Source organism: Neomonachus schauinslandi, chromosome 6 (assembly GCF_002201575.2).
Source record: "Neomonachus schauinslandi chromosome 6, ASM220157v2, whole genome shotgun sequence".
In the NCBI taxonomy this organism is placed as follows: domain Eukaryota; kingdom Metazoa; phylum Chordata; class Mammalia; order Carnivora; family Phocidae; genus Neomonachus; species Neomonachus schauinslandi.
This window is the reverse complement of record NC_058408.1, coordinates 40,275,775-40,292,758: the sequence shown is the minus strand read 5'-3', so window position 1 is coordinate 40,292,758 and position 16,984 is coordinate 40,275,775. Positions and strand designations below refer to the sequence as shown.

The 16,984-nt window shown below is 41.1% G+C and overlaps 2 protein-coding genes across 4 annotated transcripts in view; one reads left to right on the top strand and one right to left on the bottom strand.

Annotated features, from left to right (window-relative positions):
• TOR1AIP1 (torsin 1A interacting protein 1) overlaps positions 1-2,499 on the bottom strand; it is a 35,287-nt gene extending 32,788 nt beyond the window's left edge. For all 3 annotated transcript variants that reach the window (XM_021682763.1, XM_021682764.1, XM_044916380.1), the window contains exon 1: positions 1,793-2,499. In XM_021682763.1, coding sequence (XP_021538438.1) covers positions 1,793-2,297 — 505 coding nt within the window. In that variant the 5' untranslated portion in view covers positions 2,298-2,499. The remainder of the gene's footprint in view (positions 1-1,792) is intronic.
• Positions 2,500-6,970: 4,471 nt separating this feature from the next.
• LOC110574104 (torsin-1A-interacting protein 2-like) overlaps positions 6,971-16,984 on the top strand; it is a 33,718-nt gene continuing 23,704 nt past the window's right edge. The window contains exon 1 of the mRNA XM_021682761.1: positions 6,971-7,040. The gene's annotated coding sequence lies outside the window, so the exon portion shown is untranslated. The remainder of the gene's footprint in view (positions 7,041-16,984) is intronic.

Here is a 16,984-nt window from a genome sequence, read left to right as displayed (position 1 = left end):
ATATATATATATATATATATATATATATATATATATATATATATATACAATGGAATATTATGCAGCCATCAAAAGGAATGAGATCTTGCCATTTGCAACGACCTGGATGGAACTGGAGGGTATTATGTTGAGCGAAATAAATCAAACAGAGAAAGACATGTATCATATGACCTCACTGATATGAGGAATTCTTAATCTCAGGAAACAAACTGAGGGTTGCTGGAGTGGGGGGTGGGGTGGGAGGGATGGGGTGACTGGGTGATAGACACTGGGGAGGGTATGTGCTCTGGTAAGCACTGTGAATTGTGCAAGACTATTGAATCTCAGATCTGTACCTCTGAAACAAATAATGCAATATATGTTAAGAAAAAAAAAAAGAAGAAGGTAGCAGGAGGGGAAGAATGAAGGGGGGGAAATCGGAGGGATAGACGAACCATGAAAGACGATGGACTCTGAAAAACAAACTGAGGGTTCTGGGGGGGGTGGGAGGATGGGTTGGCCTGGTGATGGGTATTGAGGAGGGCACATTCTGCATGGAGCACTGGGTGTTATGCACAAACGATGAATCATGGAACTACATCTAAAACTAATGATGTAATGTATGGGGATTAACATAAGAATTAAAAAAAAAAAAACTAAGTGGGCTAAACTGTCTTGAGTAGCTACAGCCAACAGCAACTTACATCTCTAACATAGTTTTCAAAATCAACGCATCTTCAAATGTGTCAGCACGTGATGTGTCAGCAGGTACAAGCGTTGCCTATTACTCTGCTCTGAGCTGAAAATCCACCTCTTCATACCTATCAATGGGCTACCACTAACTGTGTAATTCCATTGTGATTAAAACCCCCGGATTTTTAGCTCATAGGTGCCTTACATGGGGCTAACAGGAAACTTCACCTGTGACTCAGTGTTAGATGGGGGAGGAGGAGGAGGGTGGGAGAGGATGGCTTAAGGGAGTTGCTTCACCTGTGACTTACCTAAAACTATACACTCGCTTTGCCAATATCCTCTCGGCCCATTTAGTGGAAAACTAAGAATCTCATTTTGTCGAGCTACTTAAGCAATGAGATCACATGGAGGGCCCCCAACGTGGCGAAGTTTTACAGAGACCACCATACTTGAGAAAGAGCTCGAGTTTATCAGGCATTAGGGATCCTCAAGCTCAGGATAACTGCCTTACCCCACCTCAGTGTAAGTATTTGGGTGGGGTCTCCAGTCAACTCACCAACGAAGCTCTCTCTCGAAACGCCCACTCACCAAATTTCCCCTCCCTCTCACCCGACCTGGGTGGCGATGTAAAAGGACTGGAAGGTTACATCGGAACCATAACTCTCAGTCGGGGTCTTCTGGCCTCCGAGAGTTAGAGGAAATGGAAGTGGCTTTGGTAGCAACATCCGCAGGACAGAAGGAACCGAAGTGAAACCGAGCCTGAAGTGTTCCCCTGTCCCGCCACCCACCCAACTCGCCACCCCCTCCCCGTGAAGGCCTGCAGAAAGAGGCAATTCGGAGCCCCTTGGGTCGATGCCCAGGGATGCGCAGAGCTCCCCGCTCAAGTCGCTCTGCCCGACCGCCTTTCCATCCCTCCCGCCTCGAGTCGAGGCGGGCCCGGCGTAGGGGCGCCAGTCCATCCACGCCGCGGAGCCACCCGAGCCCGGGCGGGGATGAGCTAGGAGGCGATGAGCTGCGCGGGGACGCACGCCCGCCCGGCACGCGCAACAGTCCGCTTGCGCCCGCGCGCTGCGCTCGTTTCCCGGCTCACCGCTGAGACTGTTACCTCCGGCGGCCTCACCTTCAGAGGAATGAGAGTCCCGTAATCCTCTCCTGGTCGTAACCGGAGACGGCTGGAGCAGGGGCTGGTGTGACTGCTGCTGCTGCTGCTGCTGCTGCTGCAGGCGGGTAGTCCTTCGTGTGTTCATCTCCTCGGCTCCCTGGAGTCGCGGCTGCCTCCGCTGCCGAGACCGAAGGTAGTAGGCGCTTTCCCTCACTTCCTCTTTCGCAGAATCAGGCCGGAACTCTTCTAGCGGGACTCGTCTTCTCGCCGGGGACTTTTCTTTGGCCACTCGGGGCTTGAAGTCGCCGTACACTTCTGGTGGCTCTTCTGAGAACCTCACTTCCCGCCGGCCGTGGCGCGACGGCGAAGGAGTTCCGTACGCAGGCGCGTCACTGCCGCCGCCATTTTGAGGGGCGAGCCGGCGCTTTCCTTCCCGTAGAGGGGCTCGGGGTGTGACGTACATCCCCCATCCTTCCCTCCATCCTTCCCTCCCCGGCTCCGCCCGCCGCCCGTCCCCCGCCATGGTTGTTGACGTAGCTTGAGTCGATCGCGAAGGTGGTTTTGGGGTCCTTAGATTCTCCTGCCGTTGCTGGCGACGGCTCTTCGGGGTGTTGGGCGGTGGTCGCGGCGGTCAGGGAGGCAGTTGAGAGTCACCGGGGCCGCCGCCTGCGTCGTCGCTGCTGTGCTGCAAACCCCTCTCTGGGCCCATGGTGTGTCCTGAGGGCTGTGGGAGAGGCAGTGCCTCTGCCGGGTCAGCTGTTGCGGGTCACTCCCGCCTCCTGGCTGAAGGCACCAAAGAGGAGGAGAAGAGGGAGGACGACGTCGCTGTCCTTGGCCTTGGGGGAAGGAGGGAGGGAGGGGACGACGGAGAAGGGACAATTGGCTGGGCAGATTGCTTTTTCTAAACCGAGCTGCTCGTGGCAACTGTTGCCCGCACGCAGGAGACGCCGGTCCTGGCCCCCGGTTCCGAGTCTCTTGGAAAGGCCGAGCGAAAGTCGGTTGGAGAAGTTTCTTTCCTCGCCCCCAGGCTGTTGCGCAGTTTTCCTGGAACCTTTTTGATCTACGCTAGCTTAGCCATGCCTTTCTAAGTGTTTCTAGTAGGAGTGATGGTTTAAAGATACTTCTGCAAGTGCCATCTTTTCTTGGAAAAATTTTTAGTTTTAAGGTCCTTATGAAGGCAGCCAGTTTTAATTTTTAAGTCACCTGTTGAGAGTGCAAAATCGCATCTACAGACACACATTCGGATGGATTTACATTTGCAGAATTTATGCAAACAGTCTTATTCCTGGCTTTCGTATAAAAACTCTCACCAATTCAGAAACCTTACTAGTGCTGTGTTACGGACTTTGAGAAATAAGCAAATACTTTGATTAAATAAGAGCAATGTAATTTTAACTTGTGATCCATTATTTTGATTTTGACTTTGGGTATGATTTGATCTACTGAATTTTACTTAGGGTTCCCTGCCTTTAGTTTACCGAATAAGAAAACATGGTAGGGCGCCTGGGTGGCTCCGATGGTTAAGCATCTGCCTTCGGCTCAGGTCATGATCTCAGGGTCCTGGAATCGAGTCCCGCATTGGGCTTCCTGCTCCTTGGGGAGCCTGCTTCTCCCTCTGCCCCCCCCCCCCCGGTCTCTCATGAATGAATAAATAGATAAAAATCTTTAAAAAACAAAAAAAGAAAACATGGTAAGAGCTATTTGTTTCACCTCTCTATACCATATTTACAGATGTGGCTAATCTGCAGTTATTTAGCCAAATTTAGACATGGAGAAGGTCAATATTTGGGAGAAAGATTAATATTTACCTCAAATGTACACACGTCTTTTTTTTTTTTTTCAGATTTTATTTCTTTGACAGAGACACAGCGAGAGAGGGAACACGAGCGGGGGGAGTGGGAGAGGGAGAAGCAGGCTTCCTGCTGACCAGGGAGCCCTATATGGGGCTTGATCCCAGCAGTCTGGGATCATGATCTGAGCCCAAGGCAGACACTTTAAGGACTGAGCCACCCAGGTGCCCCCACACTTGTCTTCTTGAAGGGCTTTCTAGAATTGATTTTAGTGAGTAGATTTAAGAAATTGTAATTTGGGGAACCAACTACAATGAATGATTCTGAAAACTTTGAAGATGTTTATTTCAGGTATTTTAAATCATCTTAGAATGTTTTTCTGCGACTCATTTACTTAAACTGGGCAAAAATTTCAATTTAATGAAATCTTCAGGTGTCTTATGTTTTCACTAATAGTTCATAAATTTGGCCGCAGACACAATTACATGCTTTAGAGTCACCCAGATTTTAGCCTGTCAGGAGCTTAGTTTTGTTTATAATATACAACATAGCCAAAGAAACTGGAGGAAGAGTGACAAAGGAGATGCTACTATTTTTTTAATCTTTCACTTTAAGGGAAAATTAAAAGCGTATTCTCCTTTGCCAGCTTGGGTTAAATGATACAGTGTTTGGAAAATTTGTGGGACTTAATTCTTCTCTGATAAAATGCTGAAAAGATTGATACTTGGTAATATCTGGCTTTGATTTTATTTAAATAATGATTTCTCTATAAGGTGCCTATTGCTCATTATTAACATAATAAAAGTTTCATAATGTAATTATTTAAAGGATATAAACCTATAGTATTAATATACAAAGTTCATACTATGAACATTAATGCATATTTAAGTACCTCTTTAAAACATTTACCAGTACAGTTTTTTGGTTTTGGTTTGTTTTTTTTTTTTTTTTTTTTTAAGATTTTTTATTTTTTTGACCGAGAGAGACACAGTGAGGGAACACAAGCAGGGGGAGCGGGAGAGGGAGAAGCAGGCTTCCCACCAAGCAGGGAGCCCGATGTGGGGCTCCATCCCAGGACCCTGGGATCATGACCTGAGCCGAAGGCAGACGCTTAACGACTGAGCCACCCACGTGCCCCACCAGTACAGTTTCTATGTAGAAACTTGGACACAGACTTTTAAACTTAGGTTTGGGGACTTATTAAAAAAAGAAAGGACAATTGGTTCTATATATTACTGAACAATCAGATTAGATGATCTTCATATTACTGAATAATCAGTACTGTGTTATACAAAATCCTTGTAAAGGCTTAGGAAAGAAACTAATGGCTTTGGCTTTCCAAAGAAACAAATCAGGAATCTTAAAATCAGAGGCGCATGGTAACTTTAACACATATATTTGCTTAGGATTTTCCCTCTTTTGTCTAGGTAATAAGAATACATATTCCTAGCTCTGCCATACCTGTCTCCCACACCTAGCAACCTTACAAATAACTTTCGTCACTAACTGTGAGGTAAAGCTAAACTCTTGTCAAACCAGATTTTCTGCTGTAGATGTTTTCCAAACTACAAGGGTGGCCCAAAAGAGGTGACATTAGAGGCAGAAGATTCATAGCCAATAGTATAAGGGACTTGCTGGGTCACCAATACCAAGAAGGGGCATGAGCTCTGGATGTTAGTTCGGGAATTTGAGATATATAGAGGAATTCAGTGGATCACAAGAGAAGACAGGTAAGAGAAGAAATGATTATAACAAGGAATTTAATTCATATATTTATCAAACATCTGTGTTGACACAGCATAGATGTTTGATAAATGTATGGATTAAATTAATGTGTATTCTTTACCCTTAGGGAATTTGCCATTTATTAGGGGAAAGATATACACAAAAAATTATAATTCAGATTAAATAACTGGCATCAATTTATATACCTAGCTGTTATCCCTAGGTCTAGAAATCCAGTGTCAACAACAATGGATTTCTAAAGTAGCTATTCTAAAGGAAACATTTTATTTTAAAATAATGGAATTTTTGTACATGAGTTTGTTTAGGGTAAGCATTTATTTACTGAGAAAGCATCTATCAATTCTTTGTGCATACATTTCTGGTCAGGTAGGGAAAGAACTTTATATCTTAGTAGAAAGGCAACCTTGTTATTAATAAGTTAAAGATAATTAAAATATTAAGAGAAAGTAAAGAAATAGTAGCTAACTCCATTTATTCCCCATTCTCACGAGTGATAGGAAAAATATTTTAAAGACTGTTAATACAAATGAAAGCGTCTAGCTAGAAATGTTATACTGAAATTTAAAAAAGTTAAATTCAACAAAGTGAATGGGATATAATATTCTTCCACTTATTCTTTGTTGAATTAGAAATTGCAGTCAATTATTAAGCAGCATCTAGGAGTGTTCCCAAATTCTGTGATTTCTGCAGAAAAAATGAGAAGATGAAGGCACCAAAAATCACCACTACATGAAGAATCATTAACCAAATATTTGAGCTTCTGCTGTGTACTAGACAAACCCTGTTCTAGGTGCTGAGGATATAGCAGTGAAAGAATAGACCAAAATACAACCGTCCCTGCCTTGGAATTTACATTCTATGGGAGTCAGATAAAAATCAAAGTAAGTAAAATAGTGTATCGGTCAGAAATGTTATGGAAAAAATGAGGAAAGGAAAAGTGAGCTTTAAGTGGGATTTCTTCTGTGTTGTTTTGTGTTGGTGTTGGTCAGGAACAGGAATTTTAGACTTGATTGCCTATGACCGATCATGTGTTCTAGGGTAAATTCCTTGCCCTCTCTCAATCTTCACATTTATAGAATTAATCAAAATAATAGCTATTTTTTATTCATCATTTACTACTATCATTTAGCAGATACCCTTACGTTCATTAATCATCACGTTTACTCACAATAACCTTATGAGGCATGTAAGAGCCTTGTTCCCATTTGACGCGAGCAAACAGGTTTGGATTAAGCAACTCGTTTGGGGACACACACGTAGTAAAAGTAGAGGCTGAGTTCCAAGTCACATCTGACTGGGGCTTGCTATTACTGGGTAGTGCCCCTCACCGAGTTGGTTCCACGGGTTCCAGCTGTAAATTTGTAAGTGCTAGAGTTGGTGGTTGTCTTGCAAGGGTGCGTACCTTCCTGTGGGTCTGCAGGGAAACTGGACCCGGGCGGTTCTGCTGCGCTTACTCACCACGCCCCTCGCCCGGGCTCTGGCGGGTGGGTGGGGAGTAGAGGGAGGGGGGGTGCGCACTCGGAAGGAGGAAGGGTGGGCCGACTACCAGTCCCAGCATTCCGCGGGCTCCTCCCCTCCCCACGGAGGTCGTATCACGTGGACAGGGACTGGGACGACATTCTGATCGGCCGCGTCCGAGGAAGGCTAGAGCCGGCGTCGTGGAGCAGAAAGAACACCCGAGGGGCTCCCCTGATGTTGACAGTTGACGGTTTAAGACCCTGCTAGAATTTGTAAGTAGATAAAATATATATACAACTTTTCCATGTGCTAATATTTGCTCATATATCTTCTTTGGAAAGATTTTTCCAAAATGATTCCTCCCCACCCCCACCTCCCTACCGCAAAAAACCTTAAACGGAACAGTTTGGGGGCATATTTTTGTTTTGGAGTAAAAGAAGAGAAATCAAATCCTATGAACATTAAACAGATTAAGGTGGGAATAAATGTTTGGTTTGGACTTTGAGACGAGAAGCAGAATTCTTATAAGGCTCAAAATACAAACGGGTAATCGGCCAGTGTAGGTGGCGATTACTCCCTTTACCTGCGTGCCTAACAGGAACTCGTTATTCGTCATCTTTATCCTTATAAAATAGTACTCTCCCCCCACCTTTTTTAGCCTTAATGGTGCTAAAAAGGGCTAAGTTTGAAGTTTTGGTAAGACCCTACAATTACTACTTTGTTTACATATTATATATATCTTCTCAGTTGCATTTCATACCCGTTGTGAAAGTTTACCTCTTTTTCCTTCAAGAAAGTGTATAGTACTCTATCAGTAGTGCTTGTTAGACCTTCTACATAGATACAGGAGTTATCTTAATCTAATTCTGCATACTGCTTTTGTTTCAGTTTTACTTGTCTCTAGGTTTTAGAACATTTTATTTTGGATCTGTATGAGAAATCCTTGTCTCTATTTTTTTAATGAATTGGGACTGTGGTGGGGAGCAGGAAAAAGAATTAGGGCCATGGAATCTATCCATATTTATCAGTTTCATTTTTTAAAGCACATGATTAGCCTGTATATGGCCAGTGGAAAATCATTTAATGAAAAAAGGAACTTCATGGTAGAAGAACTAAGAATGTTCTTGGAAGTACCTGTGTGGATTACAATGGTTTGAAGACTGACATTTGCTATGGAAACTTCAAGTGAGATCCTCTCCTCAGTAATTTTTATTACGTTGAAGGCAGAGTCCACAACTTGATTACCACTTTTACTGCTTGTTCATCACATAATGATGAGTGACTCACTTAAGCTCTGTTTCATTTATCTTCCTTACCAGCATAGAGAAAATACTCGCCTGAGAGCCGAGTAACTTACAAATTTAGTTAATAATATTGAGGATTTGGGGGTATTTTTTTTTTAAGATTTTATTTATTTATTCACGAGAGACAGAGAGAGAGAGAGGCAGAGGGAGAAGCAGGCTCCCAAAGAGCAGGGAGCCCGATGTGGGACTCGATCCTAGGACCCTGGGATTGAGCCCCACATCTGGCTCCCTGCTCCACGGAAGCCTGCTTCTCCCTCTCCCACTCCCCTTGCTTGTGTTCTCTCTTCTCACTGTCTCTCTCTCTGTCAAATAAATAAAATCTTAAAAAAAAAGAAGAATTTGTGTTAAAATTTTGTTAGTATTTTACATCTTACGGCTACTATTGTGTCCCAGAAGACATAAGTCCACATAGTGACCATACTTTAAGTTTTGCACAGCAAATCAAGCTTTTTGTGAATAAAGATGATGGCCTCAACATTCGTCATGAGTATAGAGTTTGGAGTCAGAGCTGAGTTTGAATTCCTGTTCTGTCACTGTGTGACTTGGGCAGTCTGCTGTATTGTTCTGAGCTCCTTTTCTCATCTGCAAAGTGGAGAGTCATAGGGTTATTTGGAGTATTAAATGGGACAGTTTAAGGACTCAGTAGATGGGAACTGTAATACTAATTGGGCTAGGGGCGCCTGGGTGGCTCAGTCGTTAAGCGTCTGCCTTCGGCTCAGGTCATGATCCCAGCGTCCTGGGATCAAGCCCCACATTGGGCTCTCTGCTCAGCGGGAAGCCTGCTTCCCCCTCTCCCACTTCCCTTGCTTGTGTTCCTGCTCTCCGCTCTCTCTCTCTCTGTCAAATAAATAAAATCTTAAAAACAAAAACAAAAAAATCTAAAAAAAAATACTAATTGTGCTACTTTGCTCTTTACTAACACTAAAGGAGTTGGTCCATGATTTTGATAATCAAAATAGAAAGGAAGAAAATTCGCCTATAATTTCAACAGATCAAATTTTTTTTTAAATGTACTCATTTAGCCCTTGACTGTAAGTATACATAATGTAAATGTAATAACCTTTTTGCAAAAAGTCAAAAATTTAAAAGATAGGTTTGTTAATTTCTGAGAGTTTTGTTTTAATTATATAAATAGAGCTGTCTGGGTCTGCCTTTATTCTGATCTACTAGTGAAGAACCAGCAGAACTTTCCTTTAGCACAGTTTCCACTTGCTCTCCCCATTCCAAAAAATAAAACCTCTAGTGGCACTGTTATTTAGTAGTTCAAATAATAATAGTTTTTGAGGGCTTCTTTTGTGCCCTCATAGTGGCAAGTGTAGCACGTTATCTCTTTAACCCTCACAGTGCCTCTTTCTCTAGGTAGTGTTATTCCTTTTTGTGGTTAAGAAAACGAGGGCAAAGAGATGAGTTCACCAACAACTGCTCAGGCACAGGCAGTCTGACTTTAGAGGACGGTGCTGCAAGGGATTTATCTTTGCAGCTTCAGTGTATGGTTGTTAGGTCATATATGTAGGCAGGAATTGATCCTGGAGGCTGAACTTACAACTTCTTTGTATAAAAGTATAACAGTATCTGTAACTACTGTAACCACTTCAAAAAAATTTTTATAGGAAAATAGTGAAGAATAGGGAAGTATTGACTGAACAGATGAGGCATTCACCTATAGTTTTATTAGTTGTGTCAGTGAAAGTATGATTTATATACAAGATGAGTTATTAAAGTTTTCTTTTTTTATTAAACATAGGGTCTACAGTGAAGGAAAACTTCTTCAAAGCAGTATTTCTCAAACTTGATAGTGAAGCCTTAGAATCATTTGACAAATCTCTTAAAACATAGCCTGCACCAGCCTCTCAAAAGATTCTGGTTAAAGGAGGTCTGGGGTCGGGCCCAAGAATTTGCATCTCTAATATGCTCCAAGATGACGCTAATGATTTCCAGCTAATGAGTTTAGTAAGAAGACAAATATTAGTGGTGGCTCTCTAGATTGTTGGTTTGACAGTGAAACTGGTTTTTAAGCACTATCCTTTGCTAAAAGGACTGAGGATATTTTTTGAAACATAGTTGACTCCAGAGCTGAAGCAGGGAGCCTGGAACATCTTGCAGTGCTTGAAATTAAGGAAATGCTCAAAAAAGTTTAGGGGCTTGTTGAAAGGACACAGGAACCAACTTGAAGGAGCTTCTAATGGCCAAAGTTGGACAATTTGAGCAACAAAATGAATAATGGTAGTATTGGATTTTAAGGCATGGAACAAAGTAAGTATCCATGTTGAATGGATATAGTCTAATAAACAAATGGAAGAAGGGACAACTCTTAAGAAGTCCAGTGAATGAATGAAAAGCAAGAAGTAGAAAATCATCGGACAAACAGCACTGTAGTAATTATTGCAGACAAAATCCAACTGTAATGCTAGTGGATGGAAGTTTGAGGAAAATCAGGGTATTTGCATGGTTTGAAAATATCTCTCCTAAGATAATTGTTAGCTGCAAAGGAAAAATAGTAACTTGGCAGTGGAGATACCATATTAACCCAATGATTGAAGTTAGCATCACCTGTAGTAGGACATGGACATCATGAACTCAGTGATATGATGCAGTTAGAAGGATACAACATCATTTCTGTGGTGTTATTCCTGCCAAAAATGCAATCTGGTTATCTTTCTGATCATGAGAAAACATTATACAAACCCAGATTGAGGATCATTCTACAAAATAAGTGACGATTACTTTTCAGAAGTGTCAAGGTCACAAAGACTAAGTAAGTTCACAAAAGACAAAAACTGTAAAGACTAAGAGACTGTCAACAGTTTAGAGATTCAGGAGAATTAACAGTTAAATGCAATATGAGATCCCAGATTGGATCTGGAACAGAAAAAGGACATTAATGGAGAAACTAGTGAAATTTGAAGTCTGTAGTTTAGCTCTGATTTGTACCAGTGTTTCTTTTTTTTTTAAGATTTTATTTATGAGAGAAAATAGTACTGGCATATTTCTTTTTCAAGATTTTATTTATTTATTTGACAGAGACATAGCGAGAGAAGGAATACAAGCAGAGGGAATGGGAGAGGGAGAAGCAGACTTCTCTGAGCAGGGAGCCCGATGCGGGGCTCCATCCCAGGACCCTGGGATCATGACCTGAGCCGAAGGCAGACGCTTAATGACTGAGCCACCCAGGCACCCCAATTCTGGCATATTATGACAATAAATATGGTGCAGAGGAGGGGGCAAGACTTAGAAACTTAGTTTTAAATACAGCTACAAATAGCTGTGTATTAACCTTAAAGGTTTTACTGCTGGTGTTTGAAATTGAAACTGTAGATAGACTTTGAACCATGACTTTTGGTCCATTAGAGCAAGGTCAATTGAAGTGTACGAATAAATGTCTAAAGCAGTTGTTCCCTTTTAGGGTATGCTAGCAGTCCACACATACACCTGTTTTGTCTGTCCGTTCCTGGAGTGAGAGGGGAAACATTCAGCAGCTGTTTCCTAACTCAGTATCATTTTTTTTTTTTTGTTTGGCTCGTGTGTTCTTCATAAGAGGGAACAGTATATGTGGTAAGTCATGCTGAAGATTGTTATCCATACGTCTTCTCTAACTGATTTCAAGACTACCGAATTAGAAATAGTTCCTCACAAAATAGTCTGAAGACTTTCTAAGGAGTATTTATTTTCATAATATATTTTTAACAAAATTATTTTAGATTATGTGAATTTAAAAAGAAGATTCCTGTTTATCCCCATGCTCCTGAATTTCCTGTCATATAAATTCCAAACTATTTAACAAAATACGAAACTTGAATCGTTTGACTTTGTGTATGAAACATATCAGAGAAATTGTCTCATAAAAAATAGGTATTTTTGATTATTGGTTAACCTTAGAATATAATACTCCATGGAAGAAAATAATTAAAATGGGAACTCACGGTTTAAAGCATTTATACTTTTTCTGTGCATCTGTCTTCTGATTTTATATATTATATGAGGAGTTAGAGGCTGAATTCTAAGGGATATGTTTGCCTGGAGAAGTCACCCCAATCCTGACTCAGTCTGAGACTTACATTATCCTACCATAAAAAGAACAAGAGAATTTTTGTCTGTCAAAGGCAGATTTGAGCTTGCTTACTAACATCCATTCAGGAAATAGCAAAGAATGTAGAATCAGGATATTTAGAGAAGATAATTATTTAATATGTATTAAGCTGCCATTATTAGTAGATACAAATTTCAGTGGATTAGAGTTGCATTTTCATTTTGCAGTTAAAGTGCTATTTTCTAAATTTTGTCCTAAGTTTCAGGAAGAATCTTAAATTTACTGTAGTTCTTACACACACAAAAACCTGATTTGTTTTCCTTTTGTAAAGCATTTGTGCAGTAGAGAAACTCTTTAAACTTTCGTTTTTACCCACTGTTGGCAGGTTAAGAGGTTTGAAAACCTTGCTTCTTCTGTGGGCCTTCCAGAATTTCCTAGGAACTCTACATGCAGTGTTTTAGTATCTATCTGAAGGCCTTTAGCCTTTACCCAAAGCATCGCTTCCAATCTGGATTCCCTGGACTGGACATATGGAAGTCCTGTAAGATTTTTCTCTGTGTAGCCGTAGTACTTGGCATTGAGCCAACTACGCAATGGCTCAATGGTCCTACCAACTAAATGGTTGGTTTTCTCGGTAATGTAAACAATTATGTTTAATGATCAATAGAGAAATGGTGGTTCTCAAGGTATTTTCAGCATTTCTACAAGCCTAACAGTAATCATATATTTACTTTAAATCAGCTGCTTTTAACGTAAGCTGACAACGACTTGAGGAAAGAAACAAATCCAGAATATCTAAATCTTTCCAACTTTATGATACAGGCATTTTGAATATTTATCTGTAATTTAAAATACTGAAAATTTCTAAACCAGGGCTAGTAACAATAATTATCTTTCTTAGTTTTGATTGGCAGATTGACATTGGCAGACGTCTGATTAATAAAAATGAGAAAATGAAATTATTACAAGAATGCTGGTTGTTTAGAACATCCTTCCAAAATGAGATCTGAGGAGGGGTGTGCTGGGATAAAAATTACATTTGGTAGTAAAATGAATAGGAACCATTAACAACCTAATGGTTTTGGGGAGTCTAAAAGTATTCTCTTTCCAGAAAAAAGCACAACTGTACATAAAAAATCTCGATGTAATTTCAGGGGATTCGGGACTCCCTAAACCTATCCTAGATCTTTTTCTGTGGTTGTGGAAAATTGTGGTAGATGATTTTCTCCACCCCCACCTCAGTATCTACACACCACTGAAGAGTAGCAAACAGCTTGTGAAGGGGCTTTTTAAAGCTTAACTGTTGCTGTTTCAAAAAGGCGGTATCTTCAGTAGCTAAGAGTACAGGCTCTAGAACCAGTCTGCCTGGATTCAGATACTGATTTCTCTGCAGTGACCTGTGACCTTCGCAAGTTGCTCAACCTCTCTGTTTCCTTAACTATAAAATTGATTATTGTAAGGATTACATGAGTTAATACATGTAAAGTACTTAGAACGGGTTGTGGTCCTTGGTGTTAGTTATTGTTAGCATAACTATCTCACAGACAAAGGATTACTGTGGAATACCTGGCCACGTGAGGTTCTCTGGGCTACAGCTTACTTGGAGGAAGGGTTCCTTTTTCTAATTTAGCACAAAAGCACCATGTGAAATAAAATCCTTGCACACAGATGCAGGCCTTGTTGGGAATATGCCTAGATAAACTTTCTTTTCCATACCAGCATTAGGTAGGCTTCTTTTATTTTTATTTTTTTAAGATTTTATTTATTAGAGCGAGCGAGCACGCACAAGCAGGAGGAACAGCAGGCAGAGGCAGAGGGAGAAGCAGGCTCCCCGAGGAGCAGGGAGCCCGATGCGGGACTCAATCCGAGGGCCCTGGGATCATGACCTGAGCCAAAGGCAGATGCTTAACTGACTGAACCACCCAGGTGCCCCAGGCTTCTTTGATTTCTGTGAAGAGATAGTTGCTTACAATTTTATGAGAAAAACGAAGATCTATATCCTTCCTTTTTAAAAAAAAAAAAGATTTTATTTATTTGAGAGAGAGAGGGAGGGAGCACAACCTGGGGAGGGGGGTGACAGAGGGAGAGGAGAAGCAGGCTCCCCGCTGAGCAGGAAGTGCAATGCGGGGCTCCATCCCAGGACCCTGGGATCATGACCTGAGCCGAAGGCAGACGCTTACCCGGCTGAGTCACCCAGGCGTCCCGATCTATATCTTCTGTAGTCTCTTTTTTCTCCATATATTAGTCATCCTCTGGGCAAAGTAACTACTGCTGCTCCTCTTGGCCACAATGTGGAATTTTGGTTTTGCTAAACCTGTTTTTCTAGCCCATTGCTATTTCCACTCTACTCTTTTTTACAATTATAACATATTGAATAGAGATTTTGTAAGCTGTTAGGACTTAGGATACAGTGAACCTTGTACCTCCACTGAGTTAAAAAAAAATTGTTTTTTTAGATTTTTTAAATTTAAATTCAATTAACTAATTTATAGTGTATTATTAGTTTCAGAGGTAGAGTTTAGTGACTCATCAGTCTTATAGAACACCCAGTGCTCATTGTATTGTGTGCCCTCCTAAATGTCCCATCACCCAGTTACCCCATCAGCCCACCTCCCAAAATTATTATCTTTGAAATAGTTTGTATGCCCTCCCCAATCATATCCCCTTTCTTCTCCCATCAAAGGTAATGATCATCCTTGTGCTTATCCTTCTTTTCTTTATAGTTTTATTGAATATTCCTAAATAATATATTAAAACTCTACATAAATGGAGACTGTATAAGTGTGTGTGTGTGGAAGGGGATGTTCTACTTTTTATTTTTTTAGCTTAATATTCTTGAGTTTCATCTGTGTCTGTATGTGCAATATTCCATTGTACAGCCATAATGACGGTTTTTTTCCCCACCACTATAGTAAAGCAAATATCTCAATAAAGGGAGTCAAGTCAATTTTTTGGTTTCCAGTGCATAAAAACTATATTTACACTATACTATAGTGCATTAATTGTGCAATAACATTATGTTTTTTAAAAATGTATATACCCTAATTAAAAAATAACGTTGCTAAAAAAAATGCTAACCATTATTTGAGCTTTTAGTGAGCCATAATCTTTTTGCTGGTAGAGGGTCTTAGCTCGATGTTGATGGCTGCTGATGGCCGGGATGGCTGTGGCAATTTCCTAAAATAAGACAACAGTGAAGTTTGCTGCATCAGTTGAGCCTTCCTTTCATGAAGGATTTCTCTGTAGCATGTGATCCTGTTTGATAGCATTTTACCCACAGTAGAACTTCATTTAAAATTGGAGTCAGTCCTCTTAAACCCTGCCACTGCTTTATCAACAAAGTTATATAATACTCTAATTTTTTGTTGTCATTTCAACAGTCTCCACAGCGTCTTCACCAGGAATAAATTCCATCTCAAGAAACTACTTTCTTTGCTCATCCAAAAGAACCAATTCCGCATCATTTAGGTTTTATTATGAGATTACAGCAATTCACTCAAATGTTCAGATTTGACTCCTAATTCTAGTTCTCTGGCGATTTCCACCACATCGGCGGTTACTTGCTCCACTGAAGTCTTGAAACCCCTCGGTCATCTATAAAGATTGGAATCAGTTTCTTCCAGAATCCTGTTAATGTTGATTTCGGCCTTTCCCCGTGAATCAGGAATGTTCTAAATAGCATCTAAAATGGTGAATCATTTCCAGAAAGTTTTCAATTTACTTAGCCCAGATCCATCAGAGGAATCATTCTCTATGGCAGTCATAGCCATATTTCTGAAATACTAAGACTTGAAAGTCTAAACTACTCCTTGATTCGTGGGCTGCAGAATGAGCATTGTGTTAGACACAAAAGCAACATTAATCTCATTGTACATCTTCCTCAGAGCCCTTGGGTGACCAGGTGCATTGTCAGTGAGCAGTAATATTCTGAAAGAAATCTCTTTTTGAGCAATAGGTCTCAACAGTGGGCTTAAAATATTCAGTAAACCATGTTGTAAACAGATGTGCTGTCATTCAGGGTTTGTTTTTCCATTTAGAGAGCACAGGCAGAGTAGATTTAGCATCATTCTTAAGGACCCTAGGATTTTTGGAATGGTCAGTGTACAATGGCTTCAACTTCAACCTCTAACAACAGTCGGCCTGTCCTTTGAAGCCAGGCATTGATTTCTCCTCTCTAGCTCTGAAAGTCCGGGATGGCATCTTCTTCCAATAGAAGGCTGCTTTAATCTACATTGCAAATCTGCTGTTAGTGTAACCACCTTCATTAAGGAAGTTAGCTAGATCTTCTGGATAACTTGCTGCAGCTTCTCCATCAGCACTTGCTGCTTCACCTTGCACTGTTATGTTATGGAGACGGCTTCTTTCTTTAACCTCATGAACCAACCTCTGCTGGCTTCAGACTTCTGCTGCTTCCTCACGTCTCTCAGACTGCATAGAATTCAAGAGAGTGAGAATTTTGCTCTGGATTAGGCTTAGGCTTAAGGGAATGTTGTGGCTAGTTTGATCTTCATTCCAGACCATTTAAACTTTCTCCGTATCAGCAGTAAGGCTGTTTCACTTTTTATCATTTGTGTGTTCACTGGAGCAGCACTTTTAATTTCCCTCAAGAACTTTTCCTTCACATTCACAACTCAGCTGTTCGGTGTAAGAGGCCTTGTTTTTAGCCTGTCAGCTTTGGACATGCCTTTCGCACTATGCGTAATCATTTCTAGCTTTTGATTTAAAGTGAGAGGCGTGCAGCCCTTCCTCTCACTTGAACATTTCGGGGCCATCATGGGGTTATTAATTGGCCTAATTTCAATATTGTTGTGTCTCTGAATAGGGAGGCCCGGGGAGAGGGCAAGAGACGGAGGAACAGCCAGTCAGTGGGGCAGTCAGAACACAC